The 15,686-nt window shown below is 43.3% G+C and overlaps 1 protein-coding gene across 1 annotated transcript in view; it reads right to left on the reverse strand.

Moving 5' to 3' along the window:
* LOC309545649 (uncharacterized protein) overlaps nt 1-15,686 on the reverse strand; it is a 29,441-nt gene that overhangs the window by 13,184 nt on the left and 571 nt on the right. The window contains exon 2 of the mRNA XM_082244914.1: nt 11,059-11,193. Coding sequence (XP_082101040.1) covers nt 11,059-11,193 — 135 coding nt within the window. The remainder of the gene's footprint in view (nt 1-11,058; nt 11,194-15,686) is intronic.

A 15,686-nucleotide genomic window follows, 5' to 3' on the forward strand; every position in this document is an offset into this window, starting at 1 on the left:
CGTGAAGTCTTACAATTTCTCTGATGAAGACCTGTGCCGTCTCAAGCGCGGAGGGTGTACCTCTTAGTGGTATGAAGTGAGCCATTTTCGACAGACGGTCTACTACCACGAAGACTGCAGAATAACCGTCTGATGGAGGAAGTTCCACAATGAAATCCATGGCAATCATCTTCCATGGTCTGTCAGGGACTGGTAGTGGTCTGAGCAGGCCCCATGCCTTATTTCGGGTTGCCTTGCTTCGTGTGCAAACAGTACAGGAGGAAACATATTGTTTACAACACTTCTCCAAGTCGGGCCACCAGAACGTGCGCTGCACAAGATCCAGGGTCTTATGGATCCCGAAGTGACCAGCCATCGGGTGGTCATGACACAGTCCTAGGATGGACACACGAGCACTTTCTGGAAGGAAAATTTGATCCCCTCTCCATAGCAGTCCATTTCTGGGTACCAGTATAGTTCCAGCAGGATGGGGAGCATTTACTGTGGCTTGTCTCAGAGCGGTAAGAAGGTCAGACTGTAATAGCAGAAAGTTACCTTGGGTTAAGATGGTGTCAGGTACAATGGTTTCTTTAGAACTGTCGTACATTCGAGAGAGAGCATCGGGTTTCGTATTCTTGGAACCCGGTCGGTACGTTATATGGAACGTAAATCTGGAAAAAAAAAGTGTCCACCTTGCTTGGCGAGGTCTCAGGCGTTTGGCCGTCCTCAAATACTCCAGGTTCTTATGATCCGTGTAGATGAGTATGGGATGTGCCGCCCCTTCCAATAGATACCTCCACTCCTCCAGGGCGGTCTTGATGGCAAGGAGCTCCCGATCCCCTACATCATAGTTCCTCTCACGGGAGAAGAAAGCTACCGGATGAATCAGGTCCTTGAGACCTTGACGCTGGGAGATGACTGCTCCTACTGCGATTTCCGAGGCGTCAACTTCAAGGATGTAAGGCAGGGCGGGTGGCTGAGGATAGGAGCAGAAGTAAACAGCTCCTTCAGGGCTGTAAATGCGACTTGCGCCTTGGGAGACCAGTGGAAGCGGGTACCTTGTTTGGTGAGCAGGGTAATAGGGGCGATGATGGAAGAGAACCCCTTGATAAATTTCCTGTAGAAATTTGCGAATCCTATGAAACGCTGAATCCCCTTTTTATCCACCGGTGCGGGCCAATCCAGGATGGCGGAGACCTTCTGAGGGTCCATTTTGACCCCTTCAGAGGAGATTATTAACCCGAGGAATTGGATACTCTGCTGTTCAAATTCGCATTTCTCGGGTTTTGCGTAGAGCCTGTGTAGCCGGAGTCGGTGGAGTACCTTTTTAACGTGTTCTCGGTGCTGGGCCAGGGAGGAAGAGAAGACCAAGATATCGTCCAGGTAGACAATAACAAAGATGTCCAGATAGTCTCTGAAGATGTCGTTGACGAAGTGCTGGAAGGTGGCCGGGGCATTGCAGAGCCCGAAAGGCATCACCAAATATTCATAATGCCCGAATCGGGTGCGGAATGCTGTCTTCCATTCATCCCCCTCCCTAATACGGACCAAATTGTAGGCTCCCCGTAGGTCCAGTTTGGTGAATACAGAGGCGGTTCTTAGTCTCTGGAAAAGTTCAGGAATCAAGGGTAGGGGGTACCGGTTTTTGACCGTAATTTTATTTAACTCACGGTAGTCCACACATGGCCGAAGTGAATGGTCTTTTTTCTCCACAAAAAAGATCCCAGCTCCTGCCGGAGAAGTAGAGGGTCGGATGAATCCCTTCTCTAGATTCTCCGTCACATAGTCTTTAAGGGTACCCAATTCTCGTTCCGATAAAGGAAAGATACGTCCGAAAGGGATCTCGGCCCCCGGAAGCAATTCAATTGGACAATCATAGGGGCGGTGGGGGGGTAAGGTCTCAGCCCCCTGTTTACTGAAGACATCCAAGTATTTGTGATAAGATACTGGGACAGAGGAACGTATCTCCTTATCAGCGTCCATACAGAGTAGGGTGCTAGGAGCACTATGGCGTACTGGCAGGCAATGATTCTGGCAGTAAGGGGACTGGAACTTGACGTCTCCAGAAGTCCAATTAATCTGCGGGTTGTGCGCCTGCAACCAGGGTAACCCCAGAATAACGGGAAACAAGGGAGAAGAGATGGCATCCAGGCATAACAACTCCTTGTGCCCTTCGAGAGTGGCCACAGGCAATGGAGGGGTTTCTTGGGTAACTGGCCCAGACTTGATGTGGGACCCATCTGCTAGGAAGATGGAGAGTCCCTGCGACTTGGGTCGAAGTGGGATGCGTTGATGGGCAGCAAAGGTAAGATCAATGAAGCAGCTGCATGCCCCGGAATCAATATTAGCGGTGACCGGGATCGGGCCTTCTGGGAGCTGAAATGAGATAGAGAGAGCCAGGTGAGTGGTATTGTTGACAGAGACTGGATAACTTGAGGGGAATATAGAAAGACGCTTACGCATCTTTGCTGGGCATGAGCGTACAAAGTGTCCGGCCTCTCCGCAGTACAGGCACAGGTTGTTCTGACATCGTCGTGAGCGTTCTTCTGTTGATAAGGAAGGACGCATAAGCCCAAGTTGCATCGGCTCCGACGTATCCGATTCAGAAATAAGCGGAGCAGTGTTGCTGGAACGGGCACCAGAGGAGAAGGTGTGGACGGGATTAGGAACCTGTGGCAACATCCAGACTGGGCGGGTCTGCTGCGTGGACCTCTCTGCTCTACGTTCACGGAGCCGGCGGTCTATCTGTATGGCCAGGGTGATTAATGCCTCCAAGGTCTCGGGTATACCCACTCGGGCCAGTTCATCTTTCAAGTTTTCTGAAAGACCCAGGCGGAACTGATGTCGCAAGGCTGCGTCGTTCCAGTGAGTGTCCGTACTCCAATGCCTGAAGTCAGTGACGTAATCCTCTACGGCTCTACGGCCCTGTTGAAGTGAAGTAAGCGCGGTTTCTGCGGTAGCAGTGCGCTGCGGGTCTTCGTATAACTGCGCCATTGCGTTAAAGAAAGTCGTCATGGAGTCCAGCTGGTCATTGCGCTCTTCAAGCAGGCGGTGAGCCCAGGACTGAGGTTCACCTTGAAGCAGGGATATGATGAACCCCACTTTGGTTGCTTCCAAGGAGAAGGTTCGGGGTTGCAGGGAGAAGTACAGCTCGCAGGCATTGCGGAAGGCTCTAAACTTGCTCCGATCCCCAGAAAACCTTTCCGGCGTAGGGACCCTTGGCTCAGGAGGCAGCATCACCACGGTCGGACCGGAGGGAGCCATGGAAGCAGCAGAAACTGTAGGGTCCGTGGAGGGGGTCAGGGACTGAACACGCCCCTCCAGCTGGGTATAGCCCTCTTGCAGGGACTTAACGGCTTGGGTAAGGGCCGCAAGGTGCTGGCAGATGTCATCCATAGGAGAGGCTCCTCTAGCAGGCTCAGTCTTGGCTGTGTTGTACTGTCACGGGGTAACGTGGCAGAGCCTGACGTAAGAGGAGTGGCTTACCGGGTAACTGGTGTGGCACAGGTTCACCAGAGGCGCGGAGTCTAAGTGTAAGCCGGTCTTCACCAGGGCCCCAGAAGGTGGGGATGGATTTGGCTGCTTGCTAACACCAGGTCGCGGCCCCCCGGATTCCCTGGGAGAGCCAGGAACAGATCCAGGACCAATAGCCGGTAGCAGGTAAACAGATCAGGACGAGACAGGAGGATAGTCAGGACAAGCCAAGATCAGGGCGGGCAGCAGGTAATCAGAATCCAAAGACAAGCCGGGTCAGGTAAACAGGAACAGCAGATATAACAGGCACAGGATACAGGAGAGCTGAAGACAACACAGCAAAGTGCAGTGCTGCTGGGCTGTTTAAATAAGGCAGCCTGTTTGCCAATTACAGCAATTAGTCTGCTCTAGGTTAACCCTTTAGGAGACTCATGACAGCACATCAGTGTGCTCAGGAAGCATTCCTAACAGCGCCTGCGCAGGGTATTGAGTCTCTGACACCCTCCTTCTGTCGGCTACCTACCTTTAACGACTATTGGTGTGACCTGTTTCTCAGCACTGGCATTGGCCGGGTTCTGGCAGTGTCCACCTTAGAAATCTTCACCCTTGCTCCCATCTTTCCTTCTGTCGACTTGTGGGCAGGGCCTACTTCGCCTTGCACGTGGGGGTACCTTTCGCGCGGAGTGCACTCATCAATGACCAGGCAGAGACTGCAGTCATGTGAACAATCTAACATTAAGTCTGGGTTCAGATATGTCGTGGTCGTAGTTCACAGCAAGGGGTCCTGTATGTCCCTGTTTACCGATTCAGGTGCCAATCAGGTCCGAATTTCTGCCTGACTTTGCAACTGAATTGGAACTAGAGACACACAGGACCCTTTCCAAATGCGGACCACAGCCGCCCCAGAGCTGTGTGAACCGGCTCCTTCGATAGCCAGTCACACTCCCCTGTCATGCGAATTGGATGTGGGGAAACCCACATCCAATTTGCATACGTGTGAACCCAGCCTCAAGCAGTTCCCCGACTTAGAAATGAGCCTTCACTGTGTGCAGTAAAAGTGCAGAATGCCTCTGACAAGGTACTGTCCCGTGTCACTACACACTGTAAGTTGATAAATGTTGCATTAGAAGGGACTTGCTGAGCCTGTGCCCACTCCACCAGTCCAGCCTACCTCTGTTAACTCACTCCCAGTAACAAAATTTAGGGCCCCCAAAAACATAGCTCGGACCTTATGTATGCACTTTTGACACCGTCACATCTGGTACCTCGTGACCAGACCATAGATCACCGTAACACGATTTTGGATCTGGTTGCTATTGGATACTGACCACTAGGGAGGAGCCAGATAATGACCACCTTGCTACTGGAGGACCTGTCACCTTTCCAGTTACTAATGACTGGTTGCTTGGTGCCTTGAACTTATGCTTGGTTACTCTTAGCCACCACTACACTCCTTTTCCTTGTTTTGCTGAGTTACCCCTTTGTAGTGGTGTTACTTTATAACCCTTTGTGCTTTAGAAGCCCTGGTTCTTTAGATACGCCAAAACCAACATGCACCCTTTGAGTAATATCAGACCATGCTCAGAATGATGTAACTTTACTGAACAAGCTGCAGCATAACAGCATAATATGAACAACCTCCTTATTCCTAATCTAGCTACAGTCGTGTGGCTGCTCAGGCATACCTCCATGAGGTTATAGCGCATCCTGGTATTCTCCACGACTTGGACATCTTCCAAAAATCCCGGTGCCTTCAGCAGACATCCAGATGCAGCAGCCTTGATACCACAAACGGCGAGCGGGAACAGAACCAATCAAGGACCCTTTACCTCAGCCTTCCCCTTTTTATAGCACAGGTGGGCTGGCTAGGACCAAAAAGCCTGGGAACTGAACTTTCATTATTTAACCCTTTTCCCTGGCCCGAGCCAGCTGCTAACTCTCTAAGATCGACATATTTCAACATTCCTACAAGCCATTTAGCAAGAGTGTCTTTAGAAACTTTTGATATGACCTGTTTTACAATTGGAGAGCTTCATCCCTGTGATTTGCCCTAACTAGGTAATTTTATTGGATGTATATGGTATTTGAATATATAGAGGGGTTGATTTACTAAAACTGGAGAGTGCAAAATCTGGTGCAGCTGTGCATGGTAGCCAATCAGCTTCTAACTTTAGCTTTGACAAAAAAAAACTGGAAGCTGATTGGTTTCTATGTACAGCTGCGCCAGATTGCACTCTCCAGTTTTAGTAAATCAACCCCATGGAGTTTGCAAGGAAAGCAGATTTGTCTTGGTACCAGTGAAGTGTGATACATTTGAAGACTTGAGATCTAAACCACTGACAGAAGGGTCCAAAGTTGCATCTAGAGAATGAAGTAAAAAAATAATTGTTTTGATTTTGTTTTTTTTGTTTTTTTTATCGGAGGTTAGAAAGCCTTAAATATATTCTGATTGGTTGCTAGGTGCAACACCTAACCTTTTCCTTTCTGCTTGTTTTTCTTATATAAAACACAGTGTAATATCAAAATTAAAAACAAGGGTTGATCAAATACATATAATAGATCTACACCACTGCAACATTTCAAGTTTATAAATAGTCTGTAGACAGATTAAACCTTTTCCTTGATTAATATGCAGCTATGCTGCCATATTGGGCATCTGACGCAGCTTGACGTCTTTCTGAAAAACGTTTTGTCCAACCAAGGCAAGACAGTGGAAATAATGTTTGGAAACAAATTACTGTATGTTCTTTCCCCTTGTAAAAAATCCTTTATTCAACTCTAACAAATATAACCTCCTGACCTTGGACAAAGGATGTAAAAAACGTCTTCTTGTTTTGTCTTTATCAAGATGGTTGGCATTTTTTGAACTTGATTCCATTTAATAGATGGATAACGTGGTTGTTCTTCTCAGAACGGCCCTCTGTTCTAGTGCTTTCAGTGTACATAGTCTCACATTCCTGTTATTTAAAAATTCAGTCTCCTGGAGATCAGGAGGAACGCCATAGAAGAGTGTGAAGTGAGTGCCCTGGGAGTTCACAATGAGAGGATGTGCTTGACATGGTCACCTTCTCTTGGCAACAGGTGCCTAAACAACGTAGCCGGATCCTTGATTTTGACAAATCATCAATATCCGAATACTTATTGCTGTAGCCAAGTCTTTGAATTATGAGGATGACATGACAAGGGGTCAACAAAGACACCCTACACAGTCAGAAGCCCTTATCAGACCACAACTAGTACACTTGGCCAGTAAACATGTGCGATTTGTTTTGCTACAAATCCAAATTTGAATAAAATTTACGTTATTCGGAAATTCAGATGTATCCGAATTTCCAAAGCACAATAGTAATTAATTTCAACAAATTCGAAATAAATTATAATGAAAAAAACGAGTTTGTATCGATTCGTTTCAATCGGATGACAGGATAGAATATGCAAATCTAGGTCTGCCGCGCTAACAATCAAATTAAAATACAATGTGACAAAAATTTAAAAACAAATTAAATGTGTCAAAGAAAGTCCCATGTGATGCGGTCTGTTATAACACCTCATAAGAAAGTATAAAAAATAACCGTGCTATGCACAATTCGGTGAATGAAAAAAAGGGATAACTAATGTAATAAAGCTGCAGCTGTAGTGGGAAACACTATACAAATAATAAAGAAAGAAAGCCGCGCTAAATTGAGGTGTTTGATGACAAATCAAACTATAAAAAAACGTATCTTACTATGGTGCTAATGTAAACCAATAACATAAAAATAAGTCTCAAAACATTAACACAAATCAAATATGTTGTATATGAAATGAAATAAAGTCCAAAAAAGGAACAGCAAATCGAGTGAGGGGTGCTGCGTGTAGAAAAGAAGTCCACCACCAATTAATGTGCCTTTATCCACGCCAAGTGCTGCATGCTATGAGCTCACAGAAGGCTTACCAGATCTCGGGTAAGTATAGGCATATACCAAAGGTAGAGACATCAGCAGGTCCAGACAAGAATGATGGCGTCTCACACTGTGTAATCTCTGTGGTCAGCACGGGATCACAATGCACACCAACGCCGTAGAGAGCCCGGTCACGTCCACAGCCCAATGCTCCCAAAGGGATATGTAAGACAAGGGGGGCCACAATAGTGTAGTTTGCAAAGACTACTTTATTTTAAATACGGTAAAAAACTCACATTTGTGTCAACATCAAGTATCAGATCGTTCCACAGAACGCTGCCGCCCGACTTCCGGGTTCCTCGTGGTGACGTCAGCACGCCTTCCCGACGCGTTTCGTCACAAATGACGTCTTCCTCATAAGAAGTTCCAAATGTGAAAGTTCCAATGTATATAAACTCCTAATATGTGCATCCAATGTCGATATAAATGACAAGCCAACAGATGAATCACCCAAGTGCGCCTCTACTGAAAGGTATAAAATGCCCTTTTACCAGAAAAAATGGACTCTTAGTCAAAAGAGTCAAAAGCGCTGTGTGAATCAGTTTTACTTGAGTTAGAAATCATGTATTCCTTTCCTCCCCTCTTGTTAGAAAGATATCACAACTAATGGTGGGAGTTGCTCCATCCCGACATCCATAAAAGATAAATCAAATATATCCACATACTGTAAAAAATAATAATGATAAAATCAAGCATGTGTACAAAAATACCGACCCCCGGGAGCCGATCCGACCACCTCGTGGTTTCAGCATGGGTGGTGCCGTCACGAGCGTGAACTGCGCCCTACACATTTCGGCGGAATTGATGTCATCGGGGGCTGGTTAGCACGACACACCGGATTTTTCACATTATTTACAATTCTATTCTATTTTTTTTTTTCAGCAGCTTGCTTGATCTACCAGTGTAAACATTTTTGATTTTTTTGACAGGATACAATAGTTTGGGCTTTTTGCTAATGCTTGAATCATCCGAAATAATGTAACAACATAACCAATGATCCAAATTTATTCACAACCATTCATTTTTTTATTCCAATGAGCGTAGCGTGAATTATCAAAAATGCATTATATATTACATATAAAAAAAAACATATTACAATAAATACAGTAAGATATAAAAGTGAAAAAAGATCATTCCTACTTCTTCCTACTTCCCATACATCTCCGAGCCAAAACATAACGAATGCATCCAAATTTTCCGAAATACAGTATCTCACAAAAGTGAGTACACCCCTCACATTTTTGTAAATATTTTATTATGTCTTTTTATGTGACAACGCTGAAGAAATGACACTTTGCTACAATGTAAAGTAGTGAGTGTACAGCTTGTATAACAGTGTAAATTTACTGTCCCCTCAAAATAACTCAACACACAGCCATTATTGTCTAAACCGCTGGCAACAAATGTGAGTACACCCCGCCGCCGCTCCTCCCCGATCGTCGGGGAATCGAGTGTGGAGATCCGCCTGCTTGTGTAAACACAAGCGGGCGGATCTCCTAAGTGACAGGCAGGGTCAGATTGCAGGGTTCAGCATAGCTAAACCTGCGATCTGTCCTTGTGTCGCGTAGTCCCCTCCCCTCACACACGTCAGTAAGCACCAGGCATACATTAACCCCTTGATCACCAATAAAAATTAACCCCTTCCCTGCCAGTGTCATTTTTACAGTAACAGTGCATATGTATAGCACTGATTACTGTAGTAATGTCACTGGTACCCCCAAAAGTGTCAAAAATGTCAGTCAAGGGTCCGATCTGTCCGCCGCAATGTCGCAGCCCCGCAAAAAAAATCGCCGATCGCCGCCATTACTCGTTAAAAAAAAAAACAACAAAAATTACAAAAATCTTTCCCTTTGTTAGTAAACGCGATAACTTTTGCGCAAACCAATCAAAATACGCTTATTGCAGTTTTTTTTAACAAACATAGGTAGCAGAAAACAAATTGGCCAAAAATGTAAAAAAATTTTGATTTTTACATTTTTTTGGGGGGGGAATTTCATATAAAAAAAATGTGAAAAATATTGTTATTTTTTCAAAATGTATGCTCTTTTTTTGTTTATAGCGCAAAAAGTAAATACCGCACAGGTGATCAAATACCACCAAAAGAAAGCTCTGTTTGTGGGAAAAAAAGGACATAAATTTCGTTTGGGTACGGCGTTGCACGACCGCGCAATTGTCAGTTAAAGTCACACAGTGCTGAATCGCAAAAAGTGGCCCAGACGTAAGACAGCAAAATCCTCCGGTGGTAAAGTGGTTAAAGCTGAACTCCAGGAAGATACAAGAGATTAGTAAATGCACTAATGTATTCAATTCTATCCAAAACTAGGGGTTATTTGGATTACTTGGGGTTTGGTTCAAGCAGGATTATCCAAACTTCAGGTTTTAACTTCAAAGTTCAGATGCCAAACCTGAACCCAAATGAAATCAATGTGAGCCAAATCTATCAAATAAAAATTATTGGGCTAACAGGCATGGGGGTGTCTATAAAATAACATGTCAGGGTGGGCACTGCCCTGGGCAACATGAGCCAATGCAAAAAAAAAAAAAAAATGTAAAAAATTCCATTCGGCCAGGAACAGTGGTTTTTTAAATGCTTAAACTGAAGCATTAAATTCCTATAAAGAACATGCCTGGGTGCCCTGCCTGCGATGGGGCACATCTCCATGAGGAAAGGGGCAGGGATAGTGGTGACTCATTGCTCTTATATGGCCAAATCTGGGCAATGATGCAACTCCTCCAATCTTCACTCATTTGCTGACATGGCCGGGGATTCCTGTCCATGTAAATGAATGAGCTGGATGCCATCAGTGGTCGGTAAGGATACAGCGGATGCAAGCACCTGCTGCTTCTTTAACAAGCATTGACATCCGAACATCCAGTGTTCGCTCCAAACACATGTTCAGAATGAAAACTTAGCTCATCTCTATACAAAACTAAAAAAAAAATAAAATAAAAGATTTGACAGGAAATACATTTTAAGGTCTTTCTGGAGAAAAAAAAAAAAAAAAAAAAAAATATATATATATATATATATATATATATATTCCTGCATTTGGCTACAAGGATTTTTGCTAAATAAAAAATCATTATAGGCCGTTATCAGGTCACTGACATGAAGAGGCTGAGACCAGTTAACCCAACCTTTTTCAACCAGAATTCCCAGGCACCCCGGGGTGCCTTGAGCTTCCTTAGGGGTGCCTTGGCAAAATGCCTAAAAATTGCCCCAAAATTGTATACAAGCCATTGGGTGGATGAAACCTGCCTTTTAGTTACACAAAGCCACAGGTTTTCATTGTACACCATTACAACCTTCTAGCTGCCAACTGCCTAATGACCAATCACATCATCAGTTGATAAGCAGGATGTCAGTTGGTGGACAAAAGAGAAAAGAAAAAGAAACATTGGAATAATAGTCAATGCCAGTTTGCAAAAGTGTATTTGCTTTGGAAGAATAAGTCAACTTCAATGTTGGGTGTCCCACGTGTATTGATGTTGCTGCATTATGTAAAACTATCAGAATAGTTTTTACATTTTAGAATGGGGTGCCTTGATACTGTCCATAATTTTGGAGGGTGCCTCATGATTGAGGGTGCCTTGACTGAAAAAAGGTTGAGAAACATTGGGCTAACCTATACAGTGACCATAGCCGGAAATGGGAAACCCTTACCTCTAATTCCAGTGATCTGAGCTGCAAATCTAGAACTGGCAATTTTTTCTGCTTTCTCCAATAAAGCTAAAAAAGTCACAATTCCATCACGCTCGTCTGTCTCCGGGTGACCTTGTTCTCTTTGTTCTGATTCTTCTATAAAAATAAAGACAGACAATCATGGCTGATTTTCTTCTTGACATATAAATTCATCAACAATTTTTTTTTATTTGCTCTCTTTCAGTTTCAACATTATATATTTTATTCCATTGCAGACTGGTTATAAAAGTAAGCTGTACTGTTATATGTAATTCAACCAGACAAGAACTTTTTACGTGAATCTCAGGAAAACAGATGAATACACATAAAACAAAACCATTTTGCTGTCAAATGATTTGCAATTCTGTTCATCCATTCCTGAGATTTACAAAGCTCTGACACGCATTAGGGTTGATTTACTAAAACTGGAGAGTGCAAAATCTGGTGCAGCTGTGCATGGTAGCCAATCAGCTTCTGACTTCAGCTTGTTCAATTAAAGTGGGGTACACACTATAAGAAAATCGGGCGAACGATCTTCCGATTTTCCTCATTGCTTCACAGCAAATCGGAACCGATGAACGAAAATTTGTACAAAAATTATTTTCGTACAAAAAGGCTTTTTTTATTGTTTCTGATCATGTGCATTCTTTCTTTTCTTATTTTTCTTGTACAAAAATCGTACGATTATGGTACACATTAAACGAAAATCGTTTGTTTTTTCCCATAGTAGAAAAAACTTGGAGTTTGTCTTTTCGAGAATTTTCGTACAAAAATTCTCAATCGGCTGTAGAAAGTTGTGTACACACTGTACGAAAATCGTACGAAAATTCTTTGGACGCAAATGTTCACCTGATTTTCTTATAGTGTGTACGAGCCTTAGGCCCCTTTCACACCTGTCTGTTCCGTCCAATCGATCCGCCGATCCCCGCTGAGCAGGCGGATGACAGCCCAGTCTCGGCTCTGTGTGCGGAGACGGAGGTGTCAGATCCCCGCTCTCCTCTATGGGGAGATCCAGTGCTGTATTTTTGCCTAGGCCGACAAGTTCCAGGCCTAGGGCGGCCCTTTGCAGGGGGGCAGCCCCCCCTCCACCTGAGACTCTATTGGCCACTGGTTGCTAGAGCCGCCTCTCTCACCCCCCCTCTCTCTCTCTCTCACTCTCTCTCACTCACTCCCTCTCTCTCACTCTCAACCCCCTTCTCTCCCTCTCACTCACCCCTCTCTCTCTCTCTTACCCCCTCTCTCATACCCCTCTCTCTCTCTCACACTTATCCCCCCTCTTTCTCACCCCCCTCTCTCTCTCCCACTCCCTCTCATCCCCCCCTCTTGAGATCTCAGGAGTTCATGCTGGGACTTTTAGTCCTTCAATTTTGGAGGGACTCACATCCTTTAAAAAGGAAGGAATGGGGAAAATTTACTTTGGAGGGGGAGGGGGAGCGCCCAATTTTAGTCTTGCCTAGGGCAGCACAAAACCAAAATACACCACTGGGGAGATCGGATGAGAACGGACCGTTCTCATCCGATCCGATCCACCAGACGGATGGAAAATAGGGTTTCCATCCGTCCCGATTTGACGGACAGGATCGGATCAGATGTCTCCGCTGGCATCCGCTGCCCTATAGAGATGCATGGGGCATCCGTTCAGATCCGCCTGAAAAAATGACAGGCAGATCTGAACGGTCCGCATGTCTGAAAGGGGCCTTAAGCTTTGAAAAAAAGAAAAAAAACTGGAAGCTGATTGGTTATCATGCACAGCTGCACCAGATTGTGCACTCTCCAGTTTTAGTAAATCAACCTCACAGTCCTGCCTGGCAGGCAGAAGACCTGATTTTATTTTCTGCAGTTCAATAAAACTCAAAGGTCTTGTCCCTACTTATGACTGGACAGTGAAGGGAGAATCAGTATACTGCTGAGCTCATCTCTCTGGCACTCTGTTCTTTCCTCCTACTTACAATGTTTCCATTCCATGTAATATAATAATGTAGTAATAATATTATTAATGTAGCAAAAATGTAATAATATAATATTACAGAGCTGCAGTAATTTTTTTTTTTCAGCCTCAAGTTCAACTTTAGGGATCTGTTTTATATCCATGATTTTCATTTTTAGAAAATAACATTGATGGGTATATTTATAAATAAGTGAAGCTAACATTCACTGCAGGTGAAAAATTCAGTTTATTTAAAACCGCACACACCAGTAAGATACACCTTCAGTGTAGGTTCAGTAAAAATCACATTTTCTGCTTATAAATAGACACCAGTGTCAACTAAGCACTGGACAAGCATTGTTTAGCATAAGTTAAAAAAAATCTTAATGTCAAAAAATTCAGAAAATGATTAAGTAGTATAATAAATTAATATTAGCAGAATTTTTCTTTGTGTATAAATAATAGAAACAAAATCTTAAAGAAAGAAATATTATTATTATCAATAATATGATTTATATTATTATTTTAATAATAGTAATAGAAGTACATTGTAATTAAAATTATAATAATTGGTTGCTTAAACTGAAGGTTGCAACAAAAACTAAGTGAAAAATATGATAGATTAAAAATGAATCATTATTATCTCAGTTTATTTCATTCTGCTTATTGTAAGTGATTAATACATGCAATACTAGCATTTAGTGTTTTCATTTATTTTCTTATATGACCTATACTGACATTTACATGCAGACCAAGCAGCAATTTCATCAAATACAGCAACTAAACTAAAAAAAAACTACTAAAACATTACAAGGGGGGCACTCAGTTGCAGCAAATGTTTTTTTTTTTTTTTTTTTTTAAGAATTAAGAATTAAACACACCCCTGGAACACTTGGTATAGATGTAAATGTAGAAATAAAATAAAAATAAAGACTTGTATTAACTGCATTCATGTATCAGGATACTGTATTTTTAACTAGAGTGTATAAAAAGTGTTGAAGTGTATCTAAACCTAAGAACAAAAAAGCTATATACTGTATATTGCAACTGTATATATACCAGACCAAAAAGGGAGCAAATAAGAGAAATGAATAGTGTGGCTTTAAATATACAATAACATTTAAGCAATTCCTAGTGTAAGTCCTGTCCTCGTAGGAGAATGCTCAATCGTCATGGGAAACTTAAACTCTGGGTGCATTGTAACACCTGCACTTGTTTGCAAGTCCTAATGGTAATGGGATTGATTTACTAAAGGAATAGGGCAGCCTTTCTCAGCTAGGATTCCATGGAACCCCTGAGGTTCCTCCAAAGGTTACTAGGGGTTCAGTGAGCAATAAAATTATTTTCGTTTCCCATTAACCACTGCCATCCATAGCTATCTTTAGGAAGAGCACTCTTCCATCTGATGTCAATGCAAATGTGTCCTTCTACCATCGTCCACCAATATAAGAGGGTCCTTCTCCCACTAACCATTAGCATAGGGGGCTCTTTTCCCACTGACCACTAATATTAGAGCGTTCTTCTCCCGCTGACCACTAATATAAGGGACTTATGTTCTCCCAATCACCACTAATATAAGAGGGTCTTTCTACCACTGTCCACTAATATAAGAGGGTCCTTCTCCCACTGACCACTAACATAAGAGGGTCCATCTACTACTGACCACTAGTATTGGGGGGTCCATCTCCTATTGACCACTAATATAAGAGGGTCCTTCTTCCATTGACATTGGAAGTAGAATCATCAAATAGTCAGATTAATGTGCATAATATTTTCCTGGAAGTGCCTTCCCAATAAGGATTTCTAGGGGTTCCTTGAGCAATACAATTATCTTTGCCTCCCAATTAACTATTCCCATTAATAGCTATCTTTAAGAAGGGTAGTCTTCCCACTATGTCAATACAAAGTGTCCTTCTCCCATTGACTACTAATATAAGGGGGTCCTTCCCCCACTGACTAATATAAGGTGGCCCTTTTCCCAAAAACCACTAACATAAAGAGGTCCATCTCCCACTGATCACTAACATAAGGGGGTCCTTTTCCTACTGATCACCAATTTTAGGGGGGTCCTTCTCCTACGAACTACTAATATAACTGGGTCCTCCTCATACTGACCAGGAATAAAAGGGGCTCCTTCTCCCACTGACCACTAGCATACGGGGGTCCTTCTTCCACTGACCACTTATATAAGGGGCCACTAACAATAGGGAGCCCATTCCATTGGCCACTAACATAAGGGGGGCTTTCTTTCCACTGGCCCCTAAAAAAGGGGGTTATTTTTTCCACTGACCAGTAATATAAGCGGGCGCTTCTTCTACTGACTATTAATATAGTTAGGTCCTCCTCACACTGACCACTAATATAAGGGGGTCCTTCTTCCACTGACCACTAACATAAGGTGGTCCATTCCATTGACCACTAACATAAGGGGGGGGTCTTTCTTTCCACTGGCCCCTATAAAAAGTGGGTCCTTTTCCAACTGACTACATACATATGGGGGTCCTTACCCCATGGGTCACCAATGTAATGGACTACAACAAAAAACACCAGTGTAAGGGGGCACTACACTTTTGTGTGTCTTTTCATTTTTATTGCTTGTTTCATTTTGTGGTTATTATTGAAGATAATTTTGCATTATTAAGTGGGGGTTGTCCCACATTATCCATCCCGGGCATGCATAATC

This window comes from Pelophylax lessonae, assembly GCF_965119305.1.
Source record: "Pelophylax lessonae genome assembly, chromosome: 2".
Taxonomy (NCBI): domain Eukaryota; kingdom Metazoa; phylum Chordata; class Amphibia; order Anura; family Ranidae; genus Pelophylax; species Pelophylax lessonae.